General features: G+C 40.4%; 2 protein-coding genes across 7 annotated transcripts in view; both read right to left on the bottom strand.

The window, feature by feature from the left end:
• Nucleotides 1–5942: 5942 nt before the first annotated feature.
• CFAP298 (cilia and flagella associated protein 298) lies at nucleotides 5943–17436 on the bottom strand. The gene is made up of 7 exons (XM_085297785.1): nucleotides 17027–17436; nucleotides 13591–13758; nucleotides 11751–11818; nucleotides 9321–9479; nucleotides 8690–8821; nucleotides 6472–6567; nucleotides 5943–6366 (listed from the first exon to the last, which is right to left on the bottom strand). Exons 1-7 carry the CDS (start codon nucleotides 17163–17165, stop codon nucleotides 6256–6258), a joined length of 873 nt encoding a protein of 290 aa, XP_085153911.1. The 5' UTR covers nucleotides 17166–17436; the 3' UTR covers nucleotides 5943–6255.
• Nucleotides 17437–17724: 288 nt separating this feature from the next.
• Nucleotides 17725–24483, bottom strand: part of SYNJ1 (synaptojanin 1) — a 66770-nt gene continuing 60011 nt past the window's right edge. For 5 of the 6 annotated variants that reach the window (XM_085297778.1, XM_085297779.1, XM_085297780.1 and 2 more), the window contains one exon: nucleotides 17725–20886. In XM_085297778.1, coding sequence (XP_085153904.1) covers nucleotides 20038–20886 — 849 coding nt within the window. In that variant the 3' untranslated portion in view covers nucleotides 17725–20037. Of the gene's footprint in view, nucleotides 20887–22990; nucleotides 23015–24483 lie in introns of all 6 variants that reach the window. The other variant, XM_085297784.1, reaches the window with a different exon arrangement.

The following is a 24483-nucleotide window of genomic DNA, read 5'->3' as shown; positions in this document are numbered from 1 at the left end:
AGCCAGCTGGCGTGCTGAATATGAATGCCGTAGCTAGGGGTTACCTGAAWTTTTTGCTCTTGAATAACAGTAAACACAGCAGCACAGAAGAGCACACACAACCCTCTGCCAGCCTGAGGGTGGTCACTTCCAGCCGCCCCAGCGGTCCTCCCACACCGAGCCCGGAGCAGGGCTAACACCAAGCCTACAGCTTTGTGGCCACCAGAGGTAGGGCCACATTGCGCACAGGCATCCTCAAGCTGGCCAAGAGAGCCTAAAGGAGGAGTCTGGCTTTAGGCAGATGCAGAGGTGGGACTCGCATCAGCCCTCCGAGCTCTGCTGACCCACCAATGACAACGGCCACGGCTCAGCCTCTTGCATTCACGGCCCTGGCTGATCTAGGCACTGTGCCGGCCGGCTTTGGCCAGGGCGTTTGGATAGACCCCCAGAAAATCAAGCCCTCAAGAGCGCTCCTTCAGTATTAGGAGACTGACTTATGCTCCCATGGCCTCATTTATGGAGGAAAAAATCCAACCCCAACATGTAGTTGGCCCTGTAGCATCGCATCTTACTATGAACCAAGAAAAAACTACTTTTTCAGTACCACAGAAAATGGTAGAAGTYTTGGTTTCTCATACAGAAAGAGACAATTTCATGAACAGCTCTGTTGACAGCCTGGTTACAAACTGGCAGGAATCAGATTCCAGGAACACTGAGGCACACAGGGTACCTGGCAAATACACGGCTTGGGAGTCAGTGCAATAGTGAACACCTATTAACAATTCCTGTTACAGAGTAACTACAGCTACATGGATTTAACTGCATTTCTAGAAGATGGGTAAACACCGACCCAGTGTTATACAGCTCCTCAGACACTTCTGTACCAGGCATTTCATTTTTTTTTAATAGAGTAACAGTTCTAGGGAAGGTCCTCAAAGAAATTGTGGTAAGTCCTGGTCATCCTCTTCCCAAGATAGTGAAAGAGCTTGAAAGCTTTGATTGGAGCTCAAGGCCCTCTTCTAGGGTCAATCGGCTGAGATAAAAATCCATATAAAAATTTGTTTTGTCCAATGACAAGAGAACTGTYCTTTTCCTTTCTGAAATCAGGACACTGAACAACMTGATCTAATTCTGTAGTTGGATCTAATTGAGAACTGCGTCCTTCTTTGAGCRTGAGGAAGGACCAGAGGACCTCAAAAGGTCCTTGCGACCTCAGTCACCTTGTGACTCTATCACTGGCTCTAATCACAATTGAAAGACAGTGATCGGAGCGGCCAGAACTGCAGTTTTAAGCCTTTTGATCATGTTGCAAGTTCATTACCTTTCCATCTGTCGTTAGCAAAAACTTTAAAGGGAGTTTCTAAAAAAATCCCTCATCAGGAAAGACGTTCAATGTCCTTTTCTGAACGAGGCAGCAGGGYGTTGTTGGGGCAGGAAGAAACAGCGCTCCAAAACCATGACTGATCACCGCACTATGGAAAATTATGGACTGAATCCTTAAACAGCACTAACTATTGCTCAACCAAGAAACAAAGAACCGGTGGTAGGAAATACCACACCACTCCTGCAGTGCCGCCCACAGACCCTTAAGCAGTAACAYGAATTGCAGTTGTATACTGGAGGGAAGGGGAACCTACAAATAATGTTCACTGCAACATTATAAATACGTAATCATACTTGGGCTTTATTACTCAGCCTTTATGGAGAGTTGCTCTCATAAACATAATCCTTGGGACAAAACAATAATTGCCTTTTTTTTTTTTCCCCTTAAGGAAGTACCAAATTTCCTATTTTTGCTATAAACTTCCTCACCCTAAATGCAAAATTGTTTTAGCTGCTGTACAGTACGTACTCACTTCAGCCCACTGCGGGGACAAGCACAGTCCTTGAAACTGCCCGGCAGGTAGTTTCCCCAGCAGACGCGATACCAGCTCCCAGCACGTGCACAGACGCGCACGCTCAGYGCCTCCGGGCGCTCTGCTTATGCCGTAGGCCATTTCCACCAGGCAGCATGTGGAGAATACGAGGGAGGACAGGAGAAGCCAGGCTGAAGGTGTGAGATCCTGCTCTTGATGTCCTCCACAGCCTCCGAGAGATAGGCCACGAGCTGTATCTTCCTCTGCGACCCCCACGCCAGAGCACGCAGAGCCAGGAGGTCCCCGGCGGCTGAGAAATGCCGCCTCTCCTGGCWGGGCCGCGGCGGGGTGTCCTCATGCTTCCCCGGGGCTGGGCGGCAGCGAGCGGCGCCCCCAGGCCACACAGCGCCGGGCTCTCGGCTCCTGCAGTTATCCGGCCGGAGCAGGAACTGGAGTTGCAGGCGGGCAAGAYGCCAGCGTGGCAGAAAGCAGCAGCTCCCCAGCTCCCTGCAGTGCTGGCCCCGCTCTTCCCTCCGTACCAGCACTCGCATCCCTGCCTGGGCACCTCTGCAGCCCACTGGGGACCCCCTCTCCCCTGACAGGACAGTCTGCGGTCCCTTTTCTTCATCAGGAAAACCGACTTGTTAGTGGGGCGGAGAAGCGGGAAACRTGGTGGGAAAATAAAGGAAAATAAACACAAAAATGCAACTGGAGTATTTTAAAATGCACTGCATATATCAGGCTTACCCTGCTGTAAAACTTTCCACTACAGGAGCCAAATCCAATTCCCTAGTTGATTTTGTCCATTACCCTCGTGCAGTAGAATCAAACAAGAAAACATGTTTGCAAAAACCAGAACAGCTCACTGGCGGGGTGTGTCGGGGGGTAGAGGCTGTGTGAAACCATTTCTGAAGGCAGAGCAGAGCTCTGCTGGGCAGCGTCCGCCCCCACCTTCAGGCGTACTGGCAGACTGTAGTTGMATTGCCAACCCTATATAAATTCCCATTAATCAGAATGGGGACACAGCCACAAAATAAACATCTCTGAAAGTTCCCTTGTATGTGTCCTTTGATAGGAAACTCATTTTCCTCCAGAAGGACAAGTCAGTTATCAAACTTMCAGGAATAAACAGCTTAGAAGATAAAGTGCTTTGACAAATTAGCAAACCTAAGTGAAAGCGTTCATATCTCCCAATTCTCAACGTCTTTAAAGTAGATATTTAAATATCTGTAGGCTTGTGCTTTGTTCTAGCCCCCTTTCATCTTTTTCCAGAAAAGTTCGTTCATTTTCAGTCGAAACAAACGAGTCCAGCAGATTGACAGCTGCCCCTGCCGCTGTGAGAACACTGATGCTCCGGATTTTTTTCCTCAGCTAGCACTGTTAATCAGGGCTAGGAGTTTTTTTGTCTGTTAGTTATTTCTTATGGTCACTTTTTCTTCATTTTAAGCAGGATGTGACAAAATTGCAAGCATCATAATCACAGGCTCCTATAATTCTAATGCCCCCCTCATACTCTTTTATAAAACGGCAATTAAAAGCATCCTTTCCACTGAAAGGTCAACTCTCAGCAAGCCTTGGAAATATAATAAAATTTCTCGGACTCCTTTGATAAATATGCCTGGCTGCACAGAAAACTCTGGTGGAAGAGCCCAGTAGTAACATATTATAGCTTTGTCACAGCAAACTAGTTGCTTGCAGTTGTAGATGTGCAATTGAATTTAAATTGCAAAATGCAAGCAGTATAGATACTTTACTGTATGTTATTTTCATTTTGTCTCCTCTGCTAYTGAATACTTTTCATAGCATCAAGGACATTAAATCAAATGGCTAAAAGCCAACAATGACTTCAGTTATTTACAGGCCTGCAAGCCCACAGAAAAAGCTCTTCAGAATAATATTAATTTAAGATGAAAGCTCTATTTGTAAGATGGACTCAGTTTGATACTTTCAAGCATTCATTATAACTGATCCAAAACATCTGGGATACTTCCTGCCAAGGATACTAATCTCCATGCAGTTATGACAAAGTAACTAAAGAAAGTTACTTTCAAGCTAAGAGGAGCAGGCAGATAAGCACCCGCTCTAGGAATGTATTCTCCAGTGCATAAATGCTAATAAATAACTACCACTAGGAAAGGTCGTGGCGTAACCCTAGACCCCCAAGTGGGATCTCCAGAGCCAGAGGTTACGGAGCGGTCTGTCTCCTGGGAACCGTGCTGTCAGGTTGACAGGATGGTCCCGGCGGGTGCAAAGAGCAGCCTGTGGCACCAGGTGCTGCGTCGCTGCCAAGCATCAGCTCCCGAAGCCAGGCGAAAGACATGGGTGGTGGGACAAAAGCCAAAATATGGCACTGCTGGCTGTCCTCAGCCTGTTTTGTATACAAGAAAAGATGAGATTTTGGGGAGGGGAAGTGTTGTCACAAGGAGTATAGGGAACAAAAGTGATCCTTGGAGGAAATGAGTTTAGGAACCTCCGCATCRTAACTCCCCATTGGATACAGAATATGCCAGACTTCTAAACAACTTACTTTAAAAAATTATAAACAGGGCCACATTTTTTTGTGCCTGACAAAACCACATAAGTAGTCTAAAATATTGTTAGAAAAGGAGGAAAAACAAATTTGCCACAACTCTAAATTATTAATCGATAAATACAGTCATTTGATTTTTAAAGTATACACACACACACACACACACACACACACATAAACATTACCCAAACAACAATAAAAAAACACTCTCAAGGCAGAATGGTTTTTGGAGTTTGGGCTCCATACAATTTTCACACACATGTGAAACCAACTAAAGAGGGAATCACAATTTAGAGAGAAAGAAGAGGAAGAAGTTTTTACATCTACAGAAGCTCCTTTAGAAGTCACAGCAACTTCTAAACAACAGCAACACAGCAGCTCTGGCAACCTAAGCCTCTGATAACTGGTAGGACTGATCATGTGCTGGAGCTAGGTTGCCTAATGGCCTTTAGAATAAATCTGTGACACTCAATTTTATCATGATTTCTGTGACTGCTGCCAATTGTAGTTACAGATCAAGAGCATTCATCATACCTCTGTGGGCTGCAATGCCAGCAAAATCAAGAAATTATGTGTTTCTAGCTTTCTGGCTCCCTTGCTGCCCCAGGGTAACTGCTGTGTGAACGAAGACACCACYTTGGCTGCTGACTACAACTGCCCTTAGCAGAGTATGGGTTCACCTCTTCAAAACACACAGCTTATTCTCATGCGCAATTCTCAAGGCGCCTTGCCTTTCCACTGTGCTACTACTGCTGACCACACACACCTACCTCCCCAAAGAAGCATCTCCTTTAGGGACATGGAAGTGGAAACATATAAAGCTTAGGGAAGTTGTTTTTAAGATATTAATTTTCCATCAGAATTCACTCTCAGGCATAAAGTATCCCAAACCAGAATCCTCCCTTCAAAAAGTAAGACAATACTTGCTTCAAGTCTATTTGAATTTCCTTTGTTAGTCTTGAATACAGAATTGATTGATGATGCATTAAAAAACTGTTAGTAGAATCTTAAACATCAAACTTATATTGAAAACAGCATATACTGGAAACATGGTGTAATAAATTAGATAGTTTTTCCCATTTAAAAATGCCAATTAATTATAAACAAAATATCTCTAATCCAATTATAATCTTAAAGTACTTTAAAGATCTTGCCCTATTAAGCTTGTTTTCATTGTATCCAATCCATTTGCAAGTAATGCTTATTTTTGTAAACAGATTTCTGTCAATCTCTATATAAAAGCACAATGACTAATAGCTTGTTCAACTGAATGAGCTTAGTAGGTTGGCTTGCAATGTCAAAGGAAACTAAAATCAAAGAATAAAAGTATTCTAGAAAAATTTTTATCAAAATTTTCCCAGTATTTTCACAAAATACTTCATTAAACAATTGTTAAAAGAGTTTAATTCATTTTAAAATGATGGCTTGAAATCAGCTATATTAAAATACAAACAATGGAATTTGCACTGGATTAGCCTGGGAAAATTGATTCTTATGAAAAACATTAAATTCAACAGACCACACTGTCTGAAAGAAATACAAGAGCCAAGAAAGCAAAAAGACCACTCAGAACAGTATTCAGCATTCTAGTGCCTATTTATTAGATATATTAGTTAGGAAATAGTTTAATATTTCAAAAATTACAAGTTTCTAATAAAAATAAGAACTCTATAACAAGGTTGATTCCTTTTTTTGCAGAGTCTAGTGCTGCTACAGTTACATAGAAGTGCAAACACTTATTGAAAAACTTAGGCTGAAACAGATGTCCACTAGGGAAGCAACAATCCCAGCCTTTGTCAGAAGAGTCTAMTGCACACTAACACAACTCCTCTTTGCAAAGAAGTGTATCAATCAAACAGCTTAAAGATGCAAAAAGGTATTTGCAGAGCTTCATCTTGGCCCCCATTTGATGTCTTTTACACCATGAAATTGTCTTTTCAAAGCATGGCTATCTGCCCACTCAGCATTTAGAAATGAGTCGTCATCATCCTCTTCTAGCTTCTGCAAACAGAACCAATAGGTGAAGAAGTCAGTGGTGAACGTAACCTGCACTTCACATCTGTGAAAGCAAGCCGTATCATGCGCGCAGTAAAAAGGCACTGTTACCTTAAGTTCCTCCTGCTTCTTGTAGTAATACAGCATCATCTGTTTTTGCTCTTCATGACTAATCACAGGTTCGCGTCCTGGAGCTCCTTGCCCCTTCTGAAAGACAAACAGTAAATTTCATTTGTGATAGCATTTGCAACACAAGGAAAAATATGAGAAGCTGCTACACAAAGACAACAAAATCTTCTTCAGACAATAAGACTTCTCAACAAGGTCCTTCAGGGCAAGAAAATCAATGGTAAGAAACCTCTGCCACATTAAGGTGAGAGTTATTCTTTCATCTTAGCGTCTCAATCATTCTGTTAGTTTTGTGAACATCAATAGGAGCMGCAGATAGGATTACTGAGCCTGTTTTACTTAAACTTCCACTCTGAAAGACATTGCAAATCTCTCACCTTTATGGCCTTTACAGCTGTCTCAGGATGAGCTCATCCATCTTTAGATTCTCTGCTAATACATACACTAGATGGCATAAGGCTTTGTAAARCCAGAAAGGAGGACAGTCACAAAACAGTATAGCTACTATAAATAAAGGAACTTTTTTTTTCCCCAAGGCAACTATCCTCATGGAAGAAATGATGCATACAGCAGAAAATAGCTGATGACAGCTATTGTCAACAATGGCAAAGAGAACAGTTTAAATGGGGACGATGAATCCTTTCTGGAACAAAAAAGATCTGAGGTGGTCTAAATTAGCTCTCCAACTCAAGAATGCAGGCATCCATCATCAGATAAGTAGAGGCAGAGAAACACTGTACTACTTTGCATTCTCTGAAGGGGATCATAAACTAATTAATCTGTAAGACAACTTTCCAGGGAGCCTATACCTCAATGGCTGTTGTGTAGTCACACAAGTTTTCAGTCACCCTGGTAWGAAAGAGAAAACAGTTTTGCTCTGATAAATGACAAACACATAAGCCTCTTGATTCAGCTTAAAGGAATTCTATTGCAGACACTTGCAGATAATAAGACCTGYTGTGGCCATTAATGCTTGCTGTAGCAGAGCAGCTCTTGCTGACATGGAAGTGAAACGCAGCTCTAGAGTATGAGCTACGGATAAGTACTCTCTGAGGCATCTGACACTCACAAATGCACATCTTGAATGTGACTATGTGTATAAGAGAAGAGTGAACATGTGGAAACACTTTCTGACAATGCTCTAGAAGTGAGTTAAAAAACATTCTTCCCTTCATCATGAGGTCACCGCATACGGCATTCTCACTAGAGCTGATCAGAAGAACTGCACAGTTACTACAACATCACTTTACCCAAGAAATAACAATCAATTGTAATAATTTAGTATGTAACTCCGACACTGCAAAAATATGGATCACTGTTGCATCAGATGCCAGTGTATGCTTAATGTCTGGCTTTTGCTAAAGCATCAGAGACCTATAAGCTGAGAAGTACAAAGAGGTCTTTGCAGCATTTTTGCTCATTACTAGGGAGGATGGCTCAGGCCTGTATTCACAGTTCATACAGAAGGTCTCATCTGTTTCGCCACCTTTGATGACTGGACAGCTGGTAAATTTGGGTGCAGCCAAGAGGACAACTGGGTGGCACAGCCCAAGCAGTTTATTTTCCCTTCTTGCTCTGAGGGAGCTCCCACTGAACTCTTTCACAATATGTATCCTCTTGAAGATACATGTCCATGCTTCAAAGGCAAATGAGACAGCTTAAGGACACGCCATCAGGAAGACTCAGTACATCACAGGCAGGAAATCACTGATATACAGGCACTTTCTTTCAAAAAAAAAAGAACAGACAATAAAGGGGGGTAGAATCCAYACTTCATACACACAAAGCATTAAAATTGATTTCTAAAGGCCAAGGTAGAGGAAAAAAACAAACATTTGCAAAGGCAGTTAGAAAAACAGCATAGATTGAACAAATGGGTCTGTTCAGTAGCTGTGGATACTGAGAAGCAATTGAGAGYTCATCAAGGTTTTGACTGGTTATATTTAGTGCATTTTTAAATCTTCATCAGATGTCTTTGCTGTACTTTACAAAAGTACTATGGAGTAAGTAGTGACAATTACCATATTTAACTGATGGACAAAGGAATTAATAACAATACTTAAAATAGGTGTACAGTTTTAAGACACTCAAGCTGCAACTAATCTAATTCATTTTATACATCTACTGGCAATTCTCTTCCCTGCAGAATTAGATAGCCAAGGATGAATAACATGTAAAGAAAACTTCCAGCAATACTTACTTTCTGTATCTTGACGATGATCGTTGTTTTCTCATTTTTGCCTACATAGTCAGAGAGCAGTTTCATTTCTTTCAATTCCTTTGCTGCCCACCATAATTGTGCTTCTGATTCTTTTATAACTTCAAGTCCAGCCTGTGACAAACAAATGCACAAGAGAGAAGAAATGTTTATGTTAAAGGAAAAAAAAGGGGGGAAAAAAAAAGAAAAACTTTATGGGAAAATCTTTCTGGAATGGCAATGTGATTCATCTGCTTTTATGCTCTACTTTGCTACACCTTTCTCCTCATATCAAACTACAGCAATYTGGTTCCCTTGTTAAAATCTTCCATTTGATTTTGATGCAACAGAAAYTCTGGGCAATGAATTCTCAAAGCTGCCATTACAAAGAAAATAGAAGCTATTTACAATGGGTCCCAGATTTACCTGAACTCAAATTTTGTATGGAACTTTGTAAAACAAACTTCAATCATCTCAATTTTGTGACACTACTGATGCCTTTTTTAAAAAAATCTAKCGAAGATATTAAACAAAATTAGACATACACAGGAAAACAAGTAACCTGAACTGCTAAAACTGAGAACATAAATTTAGCATAAATTTAACCTAGACACCACATATAATCCAAATATACATGAGTTCCTGACAAGTCCTCTTTATCTTCAAACTCCATCCTAATTGGATCATGTGGAGGCAATCCCATTGGATACACAATCATCACGGCCCCTCGGAGCTGGTCCAACGCATCTTTCACCATCTCCATATTGACACACACATTGGCCTGAACTTGTTTCTGAAACACAAGCAGAGACTGTTGCTAAATTTAAAAGAATGTGAAGAAAGAGTTTGCTTTGTAGTCTGTTCAAAAGTTCATCAGTGAGATATTTGAGCAAAGCTAACTGGCAGCATAAAAATATTGTGAGTGAAAATTTTCTCCTTTGAATATTGATTTCTGATTTCATCAAAACACCTTCCATCCACCCACCCACCCACAATTTAAGTTGCTTACACTGGCAAAAAGGAGAGATCTCAAATATCCATTATATGGTATTGGAAGCACYTAATAACAAATGTCTGAGGAAAACAGGCATTCAAACAAGTACACATATGACTGKGGAAACTGGATGGGGAATCTTTTGTTCCAAGTACTTGTTATTCACGAACAGGATAAAAACAGTCAAATTCAAGTGAGGGCTACAGAAGAGGCCTCAGATCTGAGACTTAAGTGAAAAACAGAGTACACATGAGCAAAAGAGTAAATCATGGCTCACGTAGAGATCTTTAACATCAAATACACTTGAAATCATTCCAAACCATACTGTAACAGATAGAGAAAAAACAAGACACAGCTGGAAGAGGATTATTAAAAATTATTTGCTTATGGATTTAATAATTCTAATATTTTAATAGCMAGGTTTATAAAAGAGAAAGGACTAAGAGAATGACGCCTCCTTGTGGACATTATTAAACTAGTTAACTGGCAAGTATGATAGGTTTCTAAACTTCAGAGGACCCATTTTTTTCCTAATATACAGGCATTTCTCCATTTTCATCACTGTAAAAATGAAACCTTGGCTTTGAAAACTAACCCACCCTCAAAGTGTGCTGATCATATTTCTAGGCATTTACTTAAATATGTGTGGCAATCAACAACAGTAACACTTGTCTAGCTCTCACACAACAGGACTTGCCAAAGCCACTTCACAACCTATCTTTTAATTTCATTCACCAGTGAGCTGCAGCAATTTCTGGCATGAAAAGGCATGCAGTGTAGCAATTTTGTAGAGTAAATGACAGCATGGTATATAGTTGTAAGCTTCAACCAGACAAGCCTGCAAAGTGAAGACCAAATCTGCAGGATATTTCTTCCTGAATAAATAAAACTATATACTATTAACTTCTCTATATTTAGAAAAAGAGTTGGTCAGTTACAATCCAACTTGAAAAGAAAAGTCTATCTGGAGAAAATCTTTCAAGTCCAAAGGACGTAATCTGAAACATCTCTCATTTTATGCATATTTTGCTGCAATTCAGAACAGTTTGATTGAAATCTTACAAAAAATTTAGAAAAAGTGTGCTGCAGCTCAGCACACTGGAAGCACTGTTAGGTGACAGGGCAGTTTCTCCGCTTGCCTCCAACAGAACCGCAAGGCTTTTGGGGACCCAAGCTGATCACTCCAAATGACTGATACAATACTGGTATCAGCAATGAAACTGTCAAGATGATCAATTTAACTGCACAGGTAACAGTAAAAATCTGTAATTTTATCTATTTGTATACCTAGTTCAAAGCTGCTTTAAAATTCCACAAATAYAATTTCTCAGATTCCCTATAGGCATGGGAGGAAAAGATTACTTACAAAGATTTACAGGAAAAAAAACATTTATAATAAATATTTCATTTTTGCTTCAAATTCATGTGAAAGCTGAGACTCAATACAGAGTATCTGAATATTTGATAAAGTAACGTTCAATAGTTTAGAAAAGTAATGTTCAATAATTTAGACCACAGTCCCACCAGGGCATCCCCTCATGCTTATCTTAAGGCACACAAAGTCATTGAGACTCAGCAGGCATCTATCCAAGTGCTTATAAGGCCACAGCCCAATCTAAGAGATTAGAACACATTCTTCAATTAATTACACATAAAACTCAAAAGACTATGTTAATGAGCAAAAGGCTTTTGATTCCAGGAATATCATAGAATGTAGTTAATTTTTCACTAGAAAACCTGACAAGCATTCACTTAAAAAAATGCATCAATAGCAAATTAAGAATGTGTGGATAAAATTAAATGCAATTTAATCATTTAGTCTAGGCTGCCAGCATTCGCTTGGAATTTAATACCTGATTCTTTAACTTGTTGAACCAGCTTGCCAAAAGCCATTAAGAAAATGATTAACAGAATTGTCACACTTTTTATTAGACTATTTACATCACTTTGTGACATTATTCAAAACTGTTACCCTTGGCACTGAAAAGAGGTATTTTTTCTTAAGCAGCCTAACTACAAAGCATCCACTTAAAAAGTTGCACATACCACAGGTTGCTTCAGAAAACTTACCTTAGAGATTAATGCCTTAGCTTCCTCTATCGTCTTTCTTATAACTTGCTGCATTTTTTCATTTGGAGCTTAAAAAAAAAAAGAGAGAGAGAGAGAGAGAGAGAGAGAGAGAGAGAAGTGTGTTCAATAGCCTACATTAACATTACCTGGCATAAAATCACAGCAAACAATCTGTCCAGGTTATTGTCCACTACAAGTAAATTAAACACGATTAAAACGCAAACAACAGATGCACTACTAACTTGTAGTCAATTTACTAGTCTCATAGTTTATTATCATATTGCTGACTAGTCTAAGAAACAAAACAATATTTCTCACGGGATAGTTACATTTATCTTTCCACAAAGACATCTGACTGGTGTTTGGAATTTCATTTGAGATAAGAATACTAAGTAATAAAAGACAATGGCCATAATCTCAGGCCACAGCCTAAAAGAAGGTTTTCTTTCCATGCTGTACCTATGACTATCGTGGGCAGTACTGGCAGATACACCGTCAGCAGGAACAACAGCTTGGACTTCTCTGACGTTTTTGTAATTAAAATCTCAGTCTACACAGCAGATGCAGTTTCACAAATACAATATAAGCTTTATAGCATGCTTTTATCCACTAATGAATAAATGTCAGGGCACAACTATAGGTAAAAGTGGTACTACCCTCATGCTAAAGTTGTTTGCAAATTTTTTACTGCAAGGCCTTAYATTAAGCTTACAGCTCTGCCAAACTCTGAACCAAAATCCTTATGCCAATTGCCTGCCACAAGCCAGGCTTTGTGACTATGCAAGAGAGAGATTCAACTACTTCTGAAAACATAGTTAAGAAGGAAATCTTAATTATATTATAAGCTCTTAATATAGTTCAGCAAGGGCTTAAATTTGAATGTATAGTGTTTTATGTTAGGAAAATTATTTTCCCCTAAGACAGACATGTGGTATAAGCTGTTTATGTATGCCAGACTAACACTGTAACAAAATTATTCAATTATTTCATCTTAATTGAACTGCCCTGCAGTCCATGGCTAAAGAGCYGCCTGCTCCAACAAGTGTTGTTGTGGTGTCGGGAGCACAGGAGTAAGACAACASTCATGGCTTCTTCTGTACTCCTGGCCCTCATGCTCTCGACTCTAAGCTGGTGGTGGTGCTTTACRCACATACCAAGTACTATGGCAAAAGCATTTGGCAGAAGTATGCTGAGCAGAATTAAAAGAGACAGGAAGGGAATTCAGTAAGTCAGAGTCACARTGAATGAGGAAAAGAAGAGCTATTAGAAAAACAATCAGTTCTCTGAAGGTAGCTTGGAGACACTGGAGAAAAACATTACAGAAGTATGCATTTACAAATGGGGAGAATAAATTAAGGTCAACTTTGCTTCTGATACTTATTTGCTTATTTTTGGAGTTTACTTCCAAATATTATGCTTACAAAGTTGACTAGCATAAACTAGAATACATGCTGAAGAAAGATAATACTATTTAGRCTTTTAAACCAACATTATACCAGGTTCTAATCAAAGGTAGAATATTTAATACCCAAGTCTTACTGACAGTTTAGCTGAATTCTTGCGAAAATACTCTCCTTATGCAGCTGCTACTTAAACAGGTCCATAAGTGCCTTTAAAATCATTTATTTATAGGATGATTTTTACAATAAYAGCAAACAAATATAGATTGGCTAATGTGTTGGCCTGGTATGAACTGTACATGTAATATTTACTTGATTTTCTCTTTTGCCAGGGCAGTGAAGTAAAAATGAAAGGTCAAGAATTATGATTATCACATTCCTCATGAAATCATACATTATTTATCTCGCAGAGAAAGAAAAATATATCTGTATGCTATTACCATGTCCATTCCTTCGTCCAATTTCGTCCTTTTTAAAGACACTTCCACCACTTGGCACACATTTTTCTGCCCATTCATCCTTTAATTTCAGTTCTTCAATTTGTTCATCTGTCAGTCCTTGCATGTTAGGAGGCAAGAAAATCCCATGCTCTGCCAGCTCCTCCATCTCTTAACAGCATTTAGAACACAAGATTAGAAATCTTGACATATCATTTACAAAAACCTTTCAAAATATATAGAAGCAGGCAAACCTTATTAACAAATTTCAGTTTTTAAATATCTATGTAAATAAAATAAATAAGGATTATATAATTCATATGTTTTATGTTAYAGCATGTATACAGTAGCATGTGAAACAACATAAGCTGTAAAACAATGGGGGAATGAAAACCGAGATGATACTTGTTGGCTATAAATCTTTTCTTATTGGTACTTCACTTCCACGAGTGCTGAGGGAGCTGGCAGATGTTATTGCCAGGCTGCTCCCCATCATCTCTGAAAGGTCATGCAGAACTGGAGAGGTGCCTGAGGACTGGAAAAAAGCCAATGTCACGCCAGTCTTCAAAAATGGCAAGGAGGACTAAGGCCRGTCAGCCTCACCTACATCCCAGGAACAGCTCATTCTGGATGTCATCTCCAAGTATAGGGAGGAAAAGAAGGTGATCAGGAGTAGCCAGCATGGATTCACCAAGGGAAATTCTGCTTAACCAACCTGATAGCCTTCTATGATGACATGGCTGGCTGGGTAGATGAGCGGAGAGCAGTGGACGTTGTGTACCTTGACTTCAACAAGGCTTTTGACACTGTCTCCCATAACATCCTCCTAGATAAGCTCAGGAAGTGTGGGTTAGACAAGTAGACTGTGAGGTGGACTGAGAACTGGCTGAAAAGCAGAGCTTGGAGGGTTGTCCTCAGTGATGCAGAGTCCAGTTGGAGGCCTGTGGCTAGTGGAGCTCCCCAGGGCTCAGTATTGTCCCACCCTCTTCAACTTATTCATCAATGACCTGGACAAAGGGGCAGAGTGGCTCCTCAGCAAGTTGGCTGATGATACCAAGCTGGGAGGAGTGGCTGACACACCAGAGGCCTGTGCTGCCATTCAGAGAGACCTGGACAGGCTGGAGAGCTGGGCAGAGAGGAACCTCATGAGGTTCAACARGGGCAAGTGCAGAGTCCTGCACCTAGGGAAAAATAACCTCATGCAYCAGTACAAGCTGGGGGCTGACCTTCTGGAGAGCAGCTCTGCAGAGAAGGACCTGGGAGTRCTGGTGGACAAACAAGTTGACCGTGAGCCAGCAATGTGCCCTTGTGGCCAAGAAGGCCAATGGTCTCCTGAGGTGCATTGGGAAGAGTGTTGCCAGCAGGTGGAGGAAGGTGATCCTGCCCCTCTACTCAGCCCTGGGGAGGCCTCCTCTTGAGTACTGTGTCCAGTTCTGGGCTCCCCAGGACAAGAGAGACATGGAGCTACTGCAGAGAGTCCAGCGTAGGGCTATGAAGATGATCAGAGGGCTGGAGCATCTGCCCTATGAGGAACAGCTGCGAGAGCTGGGCCTCTTCAGCCTGGGGAAGAGAAGCCTGAGGGGGGATCTTATCAATGTGTATAAGTACCTGAAGGGAGGGTGTCAAGGGGACAGGGACAAACTCTTTTCAGTTGTCCCATGTGACAGGACAAGAGGCAATGGGCACAAACTGAACCACAGGCAGTTCCACCTGACCGTGAGGGGGAATTTCTTCACTGTGAGAGTGACAGAGCACTGGAACAGGTTGCCCAGAGAGACTGTGAAGTCTTCTTCTCTGGAAATAGTCACAACTCGCCTGGATGCAACCCTGTCTAACATGCTCTAGGTGACCCTGCTTGAGCAGGGAGATTGGWCTAGATGATCTCYAGAGCTCCCTTCCAACCTTACCTATTCTGTGATTCTGCWWTTCACTGGTCAGCTTTGGCTGGCTGCACATTTCTTTTTCTAAAGTAGTTTGGGAAAATAACTTCTTTCAAAATGGAAAAATGTTTTATTGTTATGCAGTTATGAAYTTCTTCACAGTAGAGAGAACATGTATCTGGACTGCCACATCAGACCCAAAGGATCAGTCACGCCCAGCATGAAATAAACAGAAGTCTCCATATTAATTTATGTCTTGATAAAGAAACAACTGTACTGGGCAGTTCTGGCTGAGACAGCAAACRGAGATAAGTGTAAATACTAGTTACCAACACACAGCCTAGCCAGCAAGAACAGCGTATGGATGCAGYTTGGTCAGGCAYATYAGGAACATCAGCAAACAGCTGCCCCTTTGCCTCAACTACAGCATCTGATACTTTGCCTACAGGTTCCAGTCACCACTTTCCTCCAGAACAATTTATCCAKCTGTCAGCCCACAGCATCATATTTTCTCCTTCAAGGCCCTGAAGCCTCTTTACCATCATCTCATGAATAAAAGCACATTAGTCTYGCAACAGAAGGAGATGTCCCAAGAAATGGCCAATCTGCTCCTGTGGCCAGGAATATGCACAGACAMGAACATAAAGACTAAGACTACATTAGCAAGTACTGTGGAGCAACAGCAGGAGAAAGAAAGAGTTAGTGCTGAAAATCTGACATCCACATTATCTGTGTATTGTAATTTTTTATTAACCTGAAGTCTAGTTTCATGCACTGAACATGTGTTAGTGGTTGGAGGACATCCAATGTAGATAGGCTGCATCCTTCAGGAGAATCTCATCTGAAGGCAATACAGTGTATGCATTTCCAGTCTGATCTGCAATGCAGACCAAAGCACGGTCTGTAGGGACAATAGGGAAATAGTCTTCAAAAGCACACTCCTCATTGGAGCTAAAATAGTAGTTTAGAGGCCTSCAGTAGGTACTCCCACTGGACAACGGCTGCCTAGCACCCACTATATGCTAGACAACACCAGAATTCTGTTCACACGTTGGTTATGTTTCTACTCATGAAGCATTTATACAGCCATGGTGGGACAAGATGCCCTGCAGCTCAGTCATTCTGTAGCTGACTCCCCAGTCACGTCTTGGGCAAAGCTCAGAGCTATCCAAACCTCAGGGCCCACCTCTGCTAGGAAGCTACAGAAAAAAAAAAAAAAAAAAAAAAAAAAAAAACAGAAGGTGGGACTTTACGTAAGGTTTGCGGGGCGATTCCCTGTACTCTTCAGCTTCGGCAGGAGAGGCTTGGCTGCCGTTAACCGGGGAGGTAGGAGGCACTGCTTAACTTCTGCGCAGCACAGGACTCCTGCACGGCGCTGCGGCCAGGTGACCGCGCAGCGCCGCCCCTCGCCCCCTCACGCGGCAGCCGGGGGAGCAGCAGTGCCGCCGGCACGGGGCGGCAGCGCAGCCGCGAGCCGGGAGCCTCCCCCGACCGTTGGTGGTGGTGGTTGGGGTGGGGGTGGGGGGTGCAATGGCGGGCAGGCCGAGGCGGGCCGGTACCTGAGCAGAGGCGCTGCACCTTCAGCCTGCCGTTGTAGATGCGGGCGACGAGCGGCGCCAGGTCGGCGAGGCGGTCGCTGCCGGCGACCTCCAGCAGGAACTGGCTCTCATCGCCGCGCTTCACGTGGAGCCGCACCATGGCGCCGCCCAGCCCTTGGCGGCGGCGGCCCCGCTCTGCGCCTGCGCGGGACGGCGGCGGCCCCGCCCCCGCTCTGCGCCTGCGCGGGACGGCGGCTCCCCTCCCCCACAGCGACGGCTCCGCGTCCCTGGATACCGGCCGTTGGAGGGGCAGATGGGCGGGGACGAGCCGCCCACGGCGCTTCTCGGGCCCCGTGCGGGCACCKCGCCGCCCGCCGCGGCACCCCGGGGCCTCCCGCGCACCCACCGAGCCGGAACCGCCAGCAACGCTGCCTCCCTCCCGGCGCTGCCCTCCAGCGCGCAGCCGCTTCCGCCCCCGCCCACCGCCGCCGGTGGCTGCGTCGCGGAGCTCTCTTAAAGGGCCAGCGCCCGCGAGCAGCCGGTGAGGCGCCGCGGCGCGCGGCCGGGACTGCGCCGGGCCGGACTGGCTGTGACGTCAGCACGCCTCCTCCGTGCAGCTGTGCCCGCCCCGCTCCAGGCCTGAGGGGCCCCGGGGCGCAGCYCAGCTGACAACAAAAATAAAGACAAAAATAAATAAATACATAAGTAAAAGGAGAATGTCCGAAGGGCAGGTATATTTATTTCATTACTACAACACCGCCGTCCGCAGGGCGTACATATAAGGAACGTTTTATGCCGTGATTTTCAATACTGCAGTTCTGTAAAGTATACAGTCATAAATACCGTGTGCCACAAGCTACAGATTTGTTACATTTAACAGAGCAATTTACCACAGGGAACACAGAATTCATGAACATGTGCTGAGCATTTCTAATTGTACTTCTTAGTATTTTTCAGAGCTTCTGCTAGTAATTATTTTCATTMGTACACGTTACAGTGGTTATCTATATATATATATATATATACACACACACGCTATATTTTTGGAGTATTTTTTGTTACCTTTGCAGTACTTTACTGTCAAGCTCCATAATCCCGTAAAGTGTAGAGGTGCTGTATACCGGGTTCATTTTAGACAGTAGTTTTTAATCACTGTAATCAAATAATCGATGAAGAACATATTTATCACCTGACTCTCACTAGCAAAAGCTCCCAAAATAAAATTGTTTTGCTAATGTAAGAATATACCAAAACACCAATCACACAGATGTTAATAGCAACAGTTTAAAACAAGGTAATTCACATACTGAAGCACAAAGATTATAGTACCACTGCTGTTTAAAACGTCCAAGTACTACTTAATGACCGGAACAGAAAAAAGCACAATATAAAACTCACTATAGTTACTTCCCTATCCAACTGCAGCTCGTGGCTAACCATATACTGTTGAAGGAAGAGGGGATTATTTTATAAATAATGTTTTGATTAGCATTTGAGAATTTAAAAAAGTACTGTCATTATGCATTTTGCTACTATAAATATAATGCGTGTATGTTGTGTTTCAGACACAACTTTGGTAGAACCAGTACAGTTTCTTTGCAAGTAAGCCAATGAGTGTGTGCATCTGCAGTCCCCCGCGAGATGGCCACGTGGTGATGCACTCAGCTTCTGCTGAAAGTACAGAACAGCATTAGTAATTTATGTCCTACGATACTGTGATTTGTGAAGAGAACTGCATGTTTTTTTTTTAGCATATGTAAACAGAGCTAAGGAAATCGGTTAAATTGCCTCGAGAAAATAAAATATCACATTTGTGTAATTTAATGTGTATTCCACAAAACCATAAAAGCAGAAACAGTTGCTTCTATATAGTAAAAGATGTAGAAATGTGACTCGGCCTTCGATGCAAAGCAGCACCACGCGTAAGTTGTCACTGCCCCTGGGGAACGAAGGGTCACTGACTTAGCTCAGCTGCAGAAGTGACAGAATGATACTGCTCAGCTCAGAGGACTGCTGCTCTCCTGTTTTCTTCGAAGGCAAGATTTGAAGATACAGCAGCAAGCCTAGTAGATGCTGGGCAGACAGCCCAGATACACCAGATGACTTTCTCCATCTTCTGATGTGGTAACATGACTGCTGATTTCCTCACCTAGGTCTTTCTACAAGACAAGAAAGCCCTTCCAACATGCAAAACTAGAGCAGGACAAACCAACTGTAGTATGTTGTCTGCAACTGGTAAAACCTGCTTTTTATATCAAAGCAGAAGGAGAATTTTTTCTAGAGGTCAAAGGTACACTTTTATCAGTTGTTTCCAATTTATGTAAAAAAAAATCTTTAAAACAGTAATGAATAAATGAATGAGATGGAAGGATTATTCTGAATTAATGCTAGTGAATGTGTGTCACAATAATATTTAAAAGCTGAAATGTATCGACACAAAATTAAAGTCAAATATTGAATATATTAATACACAGTCGTATTTTGAAACTAAACTATCTTTGTTGTGCCTCAAATTCAAATATAAACCTTACAAATCTCCATAGCCTCTGTTATAAATTAAACAACTTCTAAACAATATTTGTCAACATTCAAATCTGAACAGACTTTGGCAGCTCTTTGGTAAATACTTATAAATATCAATTAACAAAACAGTAAAAAGGGAGTGGGAAGTCTACCAGGAGGGAGCCTCATTTTTTAAATTCCTYGAGAGGGGAACAGAAGTGAAAGAGCTCCCTAAGCAAAAACTATTTCCAAGATCGGTATATTTTATTGAGATTAGTAGTTTTTCCTTTTTTTTTTCCTATCCATTCAAATACTATTACATTTAGATTTCAATAAATCTCAGACAATCTTTTTGTGCTCTACCATATATACATATTCAAAATTTTTACACAAACAATAGCGGCTGTTTATGAGTAGAGTTAAGTTTCAGTGCATTTGACAATCAGTTATTGCACACAGAATAATCTCAAATGCCCAATTATTCTACTGGATAAACGTAGCAACAAATATAACCTCATATTTTTGAACATCTATCTTTCTGTAAAATCTTGCATTGGTGACACCTTAGGTACCGAAGTGAAAGGATCTGCAGGGGATCTGTTGCTGGTTATTCTTGATGGTGTAGGAAGTGCGGGTGGTCTTCTTGCTGGCATTGTATAGAAGCAATCAGTAGAACTTTTATTCCAGTCATTATCAAAGTTAAAGTCTGAGCCAAGAAAAGTATTTTGTTCAGTGCCCAGCAAATCTGGAGATCCAGCTGACTTCCTGGAACCGATTTGTTTAAAATCTGGAACACTTTTAGATGGCTTTAGCTTTGCATTGAAATTCTCATCATCATCAAATGTTACCCATCCTTTTGGCTGTACATTTTCTTCCATAAAAGATCTACTTTGCAAGCAAAACTTGTTTTCAAATGCATCAACAGAAAATACAGGCTTGCTTGTATTACAAGTGTGGGGATTTAGAGAGGGGAAAGGATTGCAAGCAGTGTGCCCTTCTAGTAAATGTGAAGTTATTTCAGATTCTTGAGTTTCTGTTCTAAATGGGTTTCCAGCATTAAGAATTCTTTCAGTGAACGGATTTGTGCAGTTCAGTTCAGTAACAAATGGATTTGGAGAGCTGCGTGTAYGTTCCTGGGATTTGTTAAAGGTTGGAATAGGAGGCATTGCTGGCATGCAATTTACATTACGCAAAGTATCTGCATTTCTTTGTGTTGCAGAAGGCAATTGTATCAACTCCTTTTGGTTTAAAGTTGGAACAGGTGATGTTCGAACAGATGTCTGCATCTTTGACACAAGCAGCTTAAATGACAAATCTTCAAAGGGGTCACTGTTTAACTGTGTTTCAAGCTTAGTGGCATAGGTTCCATTTGTTTTAATCTGGAAAGAAAGAAAGGTGCTTAGTAATCATGTGGCTTTCTTTTTTTTTAAAAAAAAAAAAATCTTAATAACTCCCCATTTCTCATTGTTCTATGAGAAGAAAAGCAGCTCTGAGTCTTAACCTGAAACTTCAGTTTAACTTGACTGTAACCTGCACAAYGTAGTAAAACAATTGCTTATTTTCTGGAAAACATTAACCCGTAACTTCTTTGCTGAAGAAAAACTTGCTAATTGTTAAACTCAACTTTCCTCCTTATTGGTCAATGCAACTTGAATTTACTTCATGCAACTCAGAATTCTAGTTACAAGCACATACTTCATATGTCTGAAAATATTTAAGAAATCTGGATAATTATGCTGCATTCTAAACAACTGATAACCAAGCACATATAAAGAGTAAAAAGCTCTAGTTTCACTGTTTGAGATTTTAAGGCTGATGTTACAAGCAATTTTAAGCATCACAATGAAAGGAAAAATTAGTGTTATTAGTATATGCATTTTAGCCATTTTTATGTAAGCATATGTATTTGTAGGTATCTTGTGTCTTTCTTTACACGTAAAGCTGCAATCATCAGCTTTGAGGATGTAGCATTTTTTAATAAATTGTATTTTAAAATGGCAAGTTATCATTGTTTAGAATAATATCAAATGGAGAAGACACTGTTTTCTCCATGCAACCTCCTCATMTTTTAAAAACAAAATATTCCTGTTTTTATAAATTTCTTCAAACAACAATGCAACTTTTATTCCTTGCTGCAACTAATCAAAGAGGACGAATATCCACATTTATTCGAGCATTCACACTGACAGAACAGTTTGAATTTCCACCTTATTAAACTAATGAAAAACAATTAAACCTAAGTTAAAATAGTTCTTATTTTAAATTTCACAAACAAATGCCTCATTTTAATGCACCACTTCAATATACCCAAATATTTTAGATTTTTGGCATGAAAAGCTTGCCAACTACTGTTTTGTTAACTGTGATGCTAGCTAAAATACAATGTTATAGCAGTTTATCCTCAGTTGTTAAACATCTAATTTTTACTGCATTTGCTGTGAATAGTTTAGAGCATGTCTCTACACATCCACTTAATACTTACACGCTTTAAAGACACTTAGGCCTAATAAAAGTATTAGAAGTTTTCCCCAATGTATCTACCCAAGCAATTGCAGATGCGGTTTGAGCGGACTGGTAGCAGGAACAGCGTGAGCTGCATTTGCTCTGGAGCTCTTGTCCGAACAGCAATGTCAGTTGCATTTATYCCTGGCGCTACTATGTCAGAGAGCTTCTAACACAGGTGAGGCCTAATATTACCAAATCATAAGCATAAAAATGCTTATATTGAATGATTCTATGTATATAATAGGTGTTTTGGAAAACAATATTAAAAGAATGTCATGAAATAACTATGGGGGAAATGTAAAAAAATCTGGACTGTAGCATGAACATGAATGTAACTTGGMAAAAGCTTTTAAAATTTTACCTTCATTCAGCAAGTAATGAAAAAGTACAGAATTCTAAAGTAATTATGAATCCCAACTGCTCTTTAATTACAGGTATATATTTGATCTGAAAAGATCCTGGAACCAAATGCTTTTAAATTGTCCAAAGTATAATAGCTTAAGTTTAAAAAAAAAAAAGTGTATTTTACTTAGGGTAAAAATAACTCCTCTATTCTCTGTTCTCAGAGAAAGGTGAAACATAGGCTTTATTTTGAAAAAAAAATCAGGAGTACAATTGCATCAGGATTCATTTGTATTAAGGAAAAAGGTTAATTCCAACACCTACTCATTTTTTTTCGAAATAGACTCAGATCAGCAGATTCAGCAATGACTAAACAAAACATGTAAGATTCCAATTGTGTCATAAAAAATGATGAAGCAGAATATTTGCTACAGTGCTAGTAAATACAGTTAACTATATCAATTTTTATTGCATTATGARAAGAAAAAAGCAAACTATGATATGATAGTCAATTCATTAATGTGGACAGGTGATTTTGATGTGGATGAGGCTGCAGATGTATGAAAACAAGATTCATACATCTTTTCTGCTTGAATAGATGGAGACCACATACAAGATTGGTAAATAGTCAGATACCTGTTACCCTGATGGTTGCTCCTGCTTGTGAGAGAAACAGACATCAAAAGGAAAGAAAATTAGGAAGAAATTCCAAGTAACAAATCAACCTCATGTTAAAAATATTTTAAGCTCTAACAAAAGCATTTTGGGGGATATGAATAYGAAGCAAAAATATTTATTATGCAACACATGCTATAATAAATTTTAAATAACTCGAATTCTACTACAAGATTTTATAAGCTTTACCTTTAAGAGTCAACAAAACACCTCAGGCCAATTCTAATGCTATTTTTATACTGATGTTCATTGTGCAGATGACTTAGGCTGTTTTTGAAGACCAATTCTAAGAATTTGCTTATGTAATGCTAACTAGCCATTAATAGAAAGACACTGTGGCCCTTATTCCACRAACTGTCTTGGTACAGTTACCCATCTGTAGTAAAAAGTTGTAAGATTTCTCTATCAGAAAACAAATTCCCTTAATTTAGATTAAAATATCTCCCCATTTACAATTATTACTTTGCTTTTAATATATTGCTTTGTAATCTACAAAGTCCTGAGTATTCACACTGTGTATYATGAATTATTTTTATAACGGAGAGATTTAGGTTCTTAAATATCACTGTCAAGCTTTGAATCAAAGTATGGGCTTAGAATGCATTAAAGAAATAACAAATCTCTTGAGAATTAAAGACCTCTTCTCAGAAAATTTTACATTTACAAATGGTAATCAATAAAAGTGATTTAACTAAACTCTGAAAAAAGGAAATAAAACCCCCTAAATTGTAGACAATAAGTGAAGCTCAATGTAGGTCTTATTTTTCTTTCTTGTCAATATACAGCCTGTGTTAATTACAGAAAAGTGATTACAGAGAAAAGAATAGCTACTTGAACCACTTTTAAACTAACTGGCTTAGATATTGTTAACAAAATAGCCACAGCATTATGCAGCTCAGAAAACCTGTTTAAAATGTTTTCAGGATATTTCTGATTGCTGTGTATACATACAGATAAATGTAATTATCAGAGTAATTTTCAAAGAACTTTGCACCTCTTTCACAAATCCCTCTGAGGTTAAAACTATATTTCAAAGGTACCAGACTTTCAAAAGTGACACAATGTAATCTGTTTCTACTTAGAAAATGAGTACATTCTCCAGTGCCTTGTGCCTCCATATGCATTCTCTACTGGCAACACTTCCTACTCTTTAAAAAACGACAGTCCTGACAGTGTACCCATATATTCAAAAAAATCCTCTCTTTTTTGTCCTGGGTTTCAACAATGACAAAAGTTAACAAGAAAGGAGAGGGGATCAGTAGAGAGAAAGGAAGAGGTTTTAAMTATTTTCTACAAGAATTCAAAATCTTCAGCATACTGAAGACTGAATTTAGCTGCTTCAGTGTCGTACAAAATAGATACTAGCTGCTTCAGTGAAAGTACACTTAAGATACAGTAGTAACATAAAATCTGAAATACTGACATATAACCTATGAGGTCATTAAAAAAAAAAC

The sequence above is a fragment of the Rhea americana genome, unplaced genomic scaffold, assembly GCF_003343005.1.
Source record: "Rhea americana isolate MKP2758 unplaced genomic scaffold, rheAme1 scaffold_130, whole genome shotgun sequence".
NCBI classification, from domain to species: domain Eukaryota; kingdom Metazoa; phylum Chordata; class Aves; order Rheiformes; family Rheidae; genus Rhea; species Rhea americana.
Note: the sequence above shows the minus strand (reverse complement) of the source record. Positions and strands in the feature narration are given on the sequence as shown.

Coding starts and splice junctions, on each gene's coding strand:
- CFAP298 (XM_085297785.1), bottom strand. CDS start 17,165: ATGGTGCGGCTCCACGTGAAGCGCGGCGATGAGAGCCAGTTCCTGCTG. Junction 13,759..17,026: donor GGTGCAGCGCCTCTGCTCAG/GTACCGGCCCGC, acceptor AATGCTGTTAAG/AGATGGAGGAGCTGGCAGAG. Junction 11,819..13,590: donor TGGACGAAGGAATGGACATG/GTAATAGCATAC, acceptor TTTTTTTTTAAG/CTCCAAATGAAAAAATGCAG.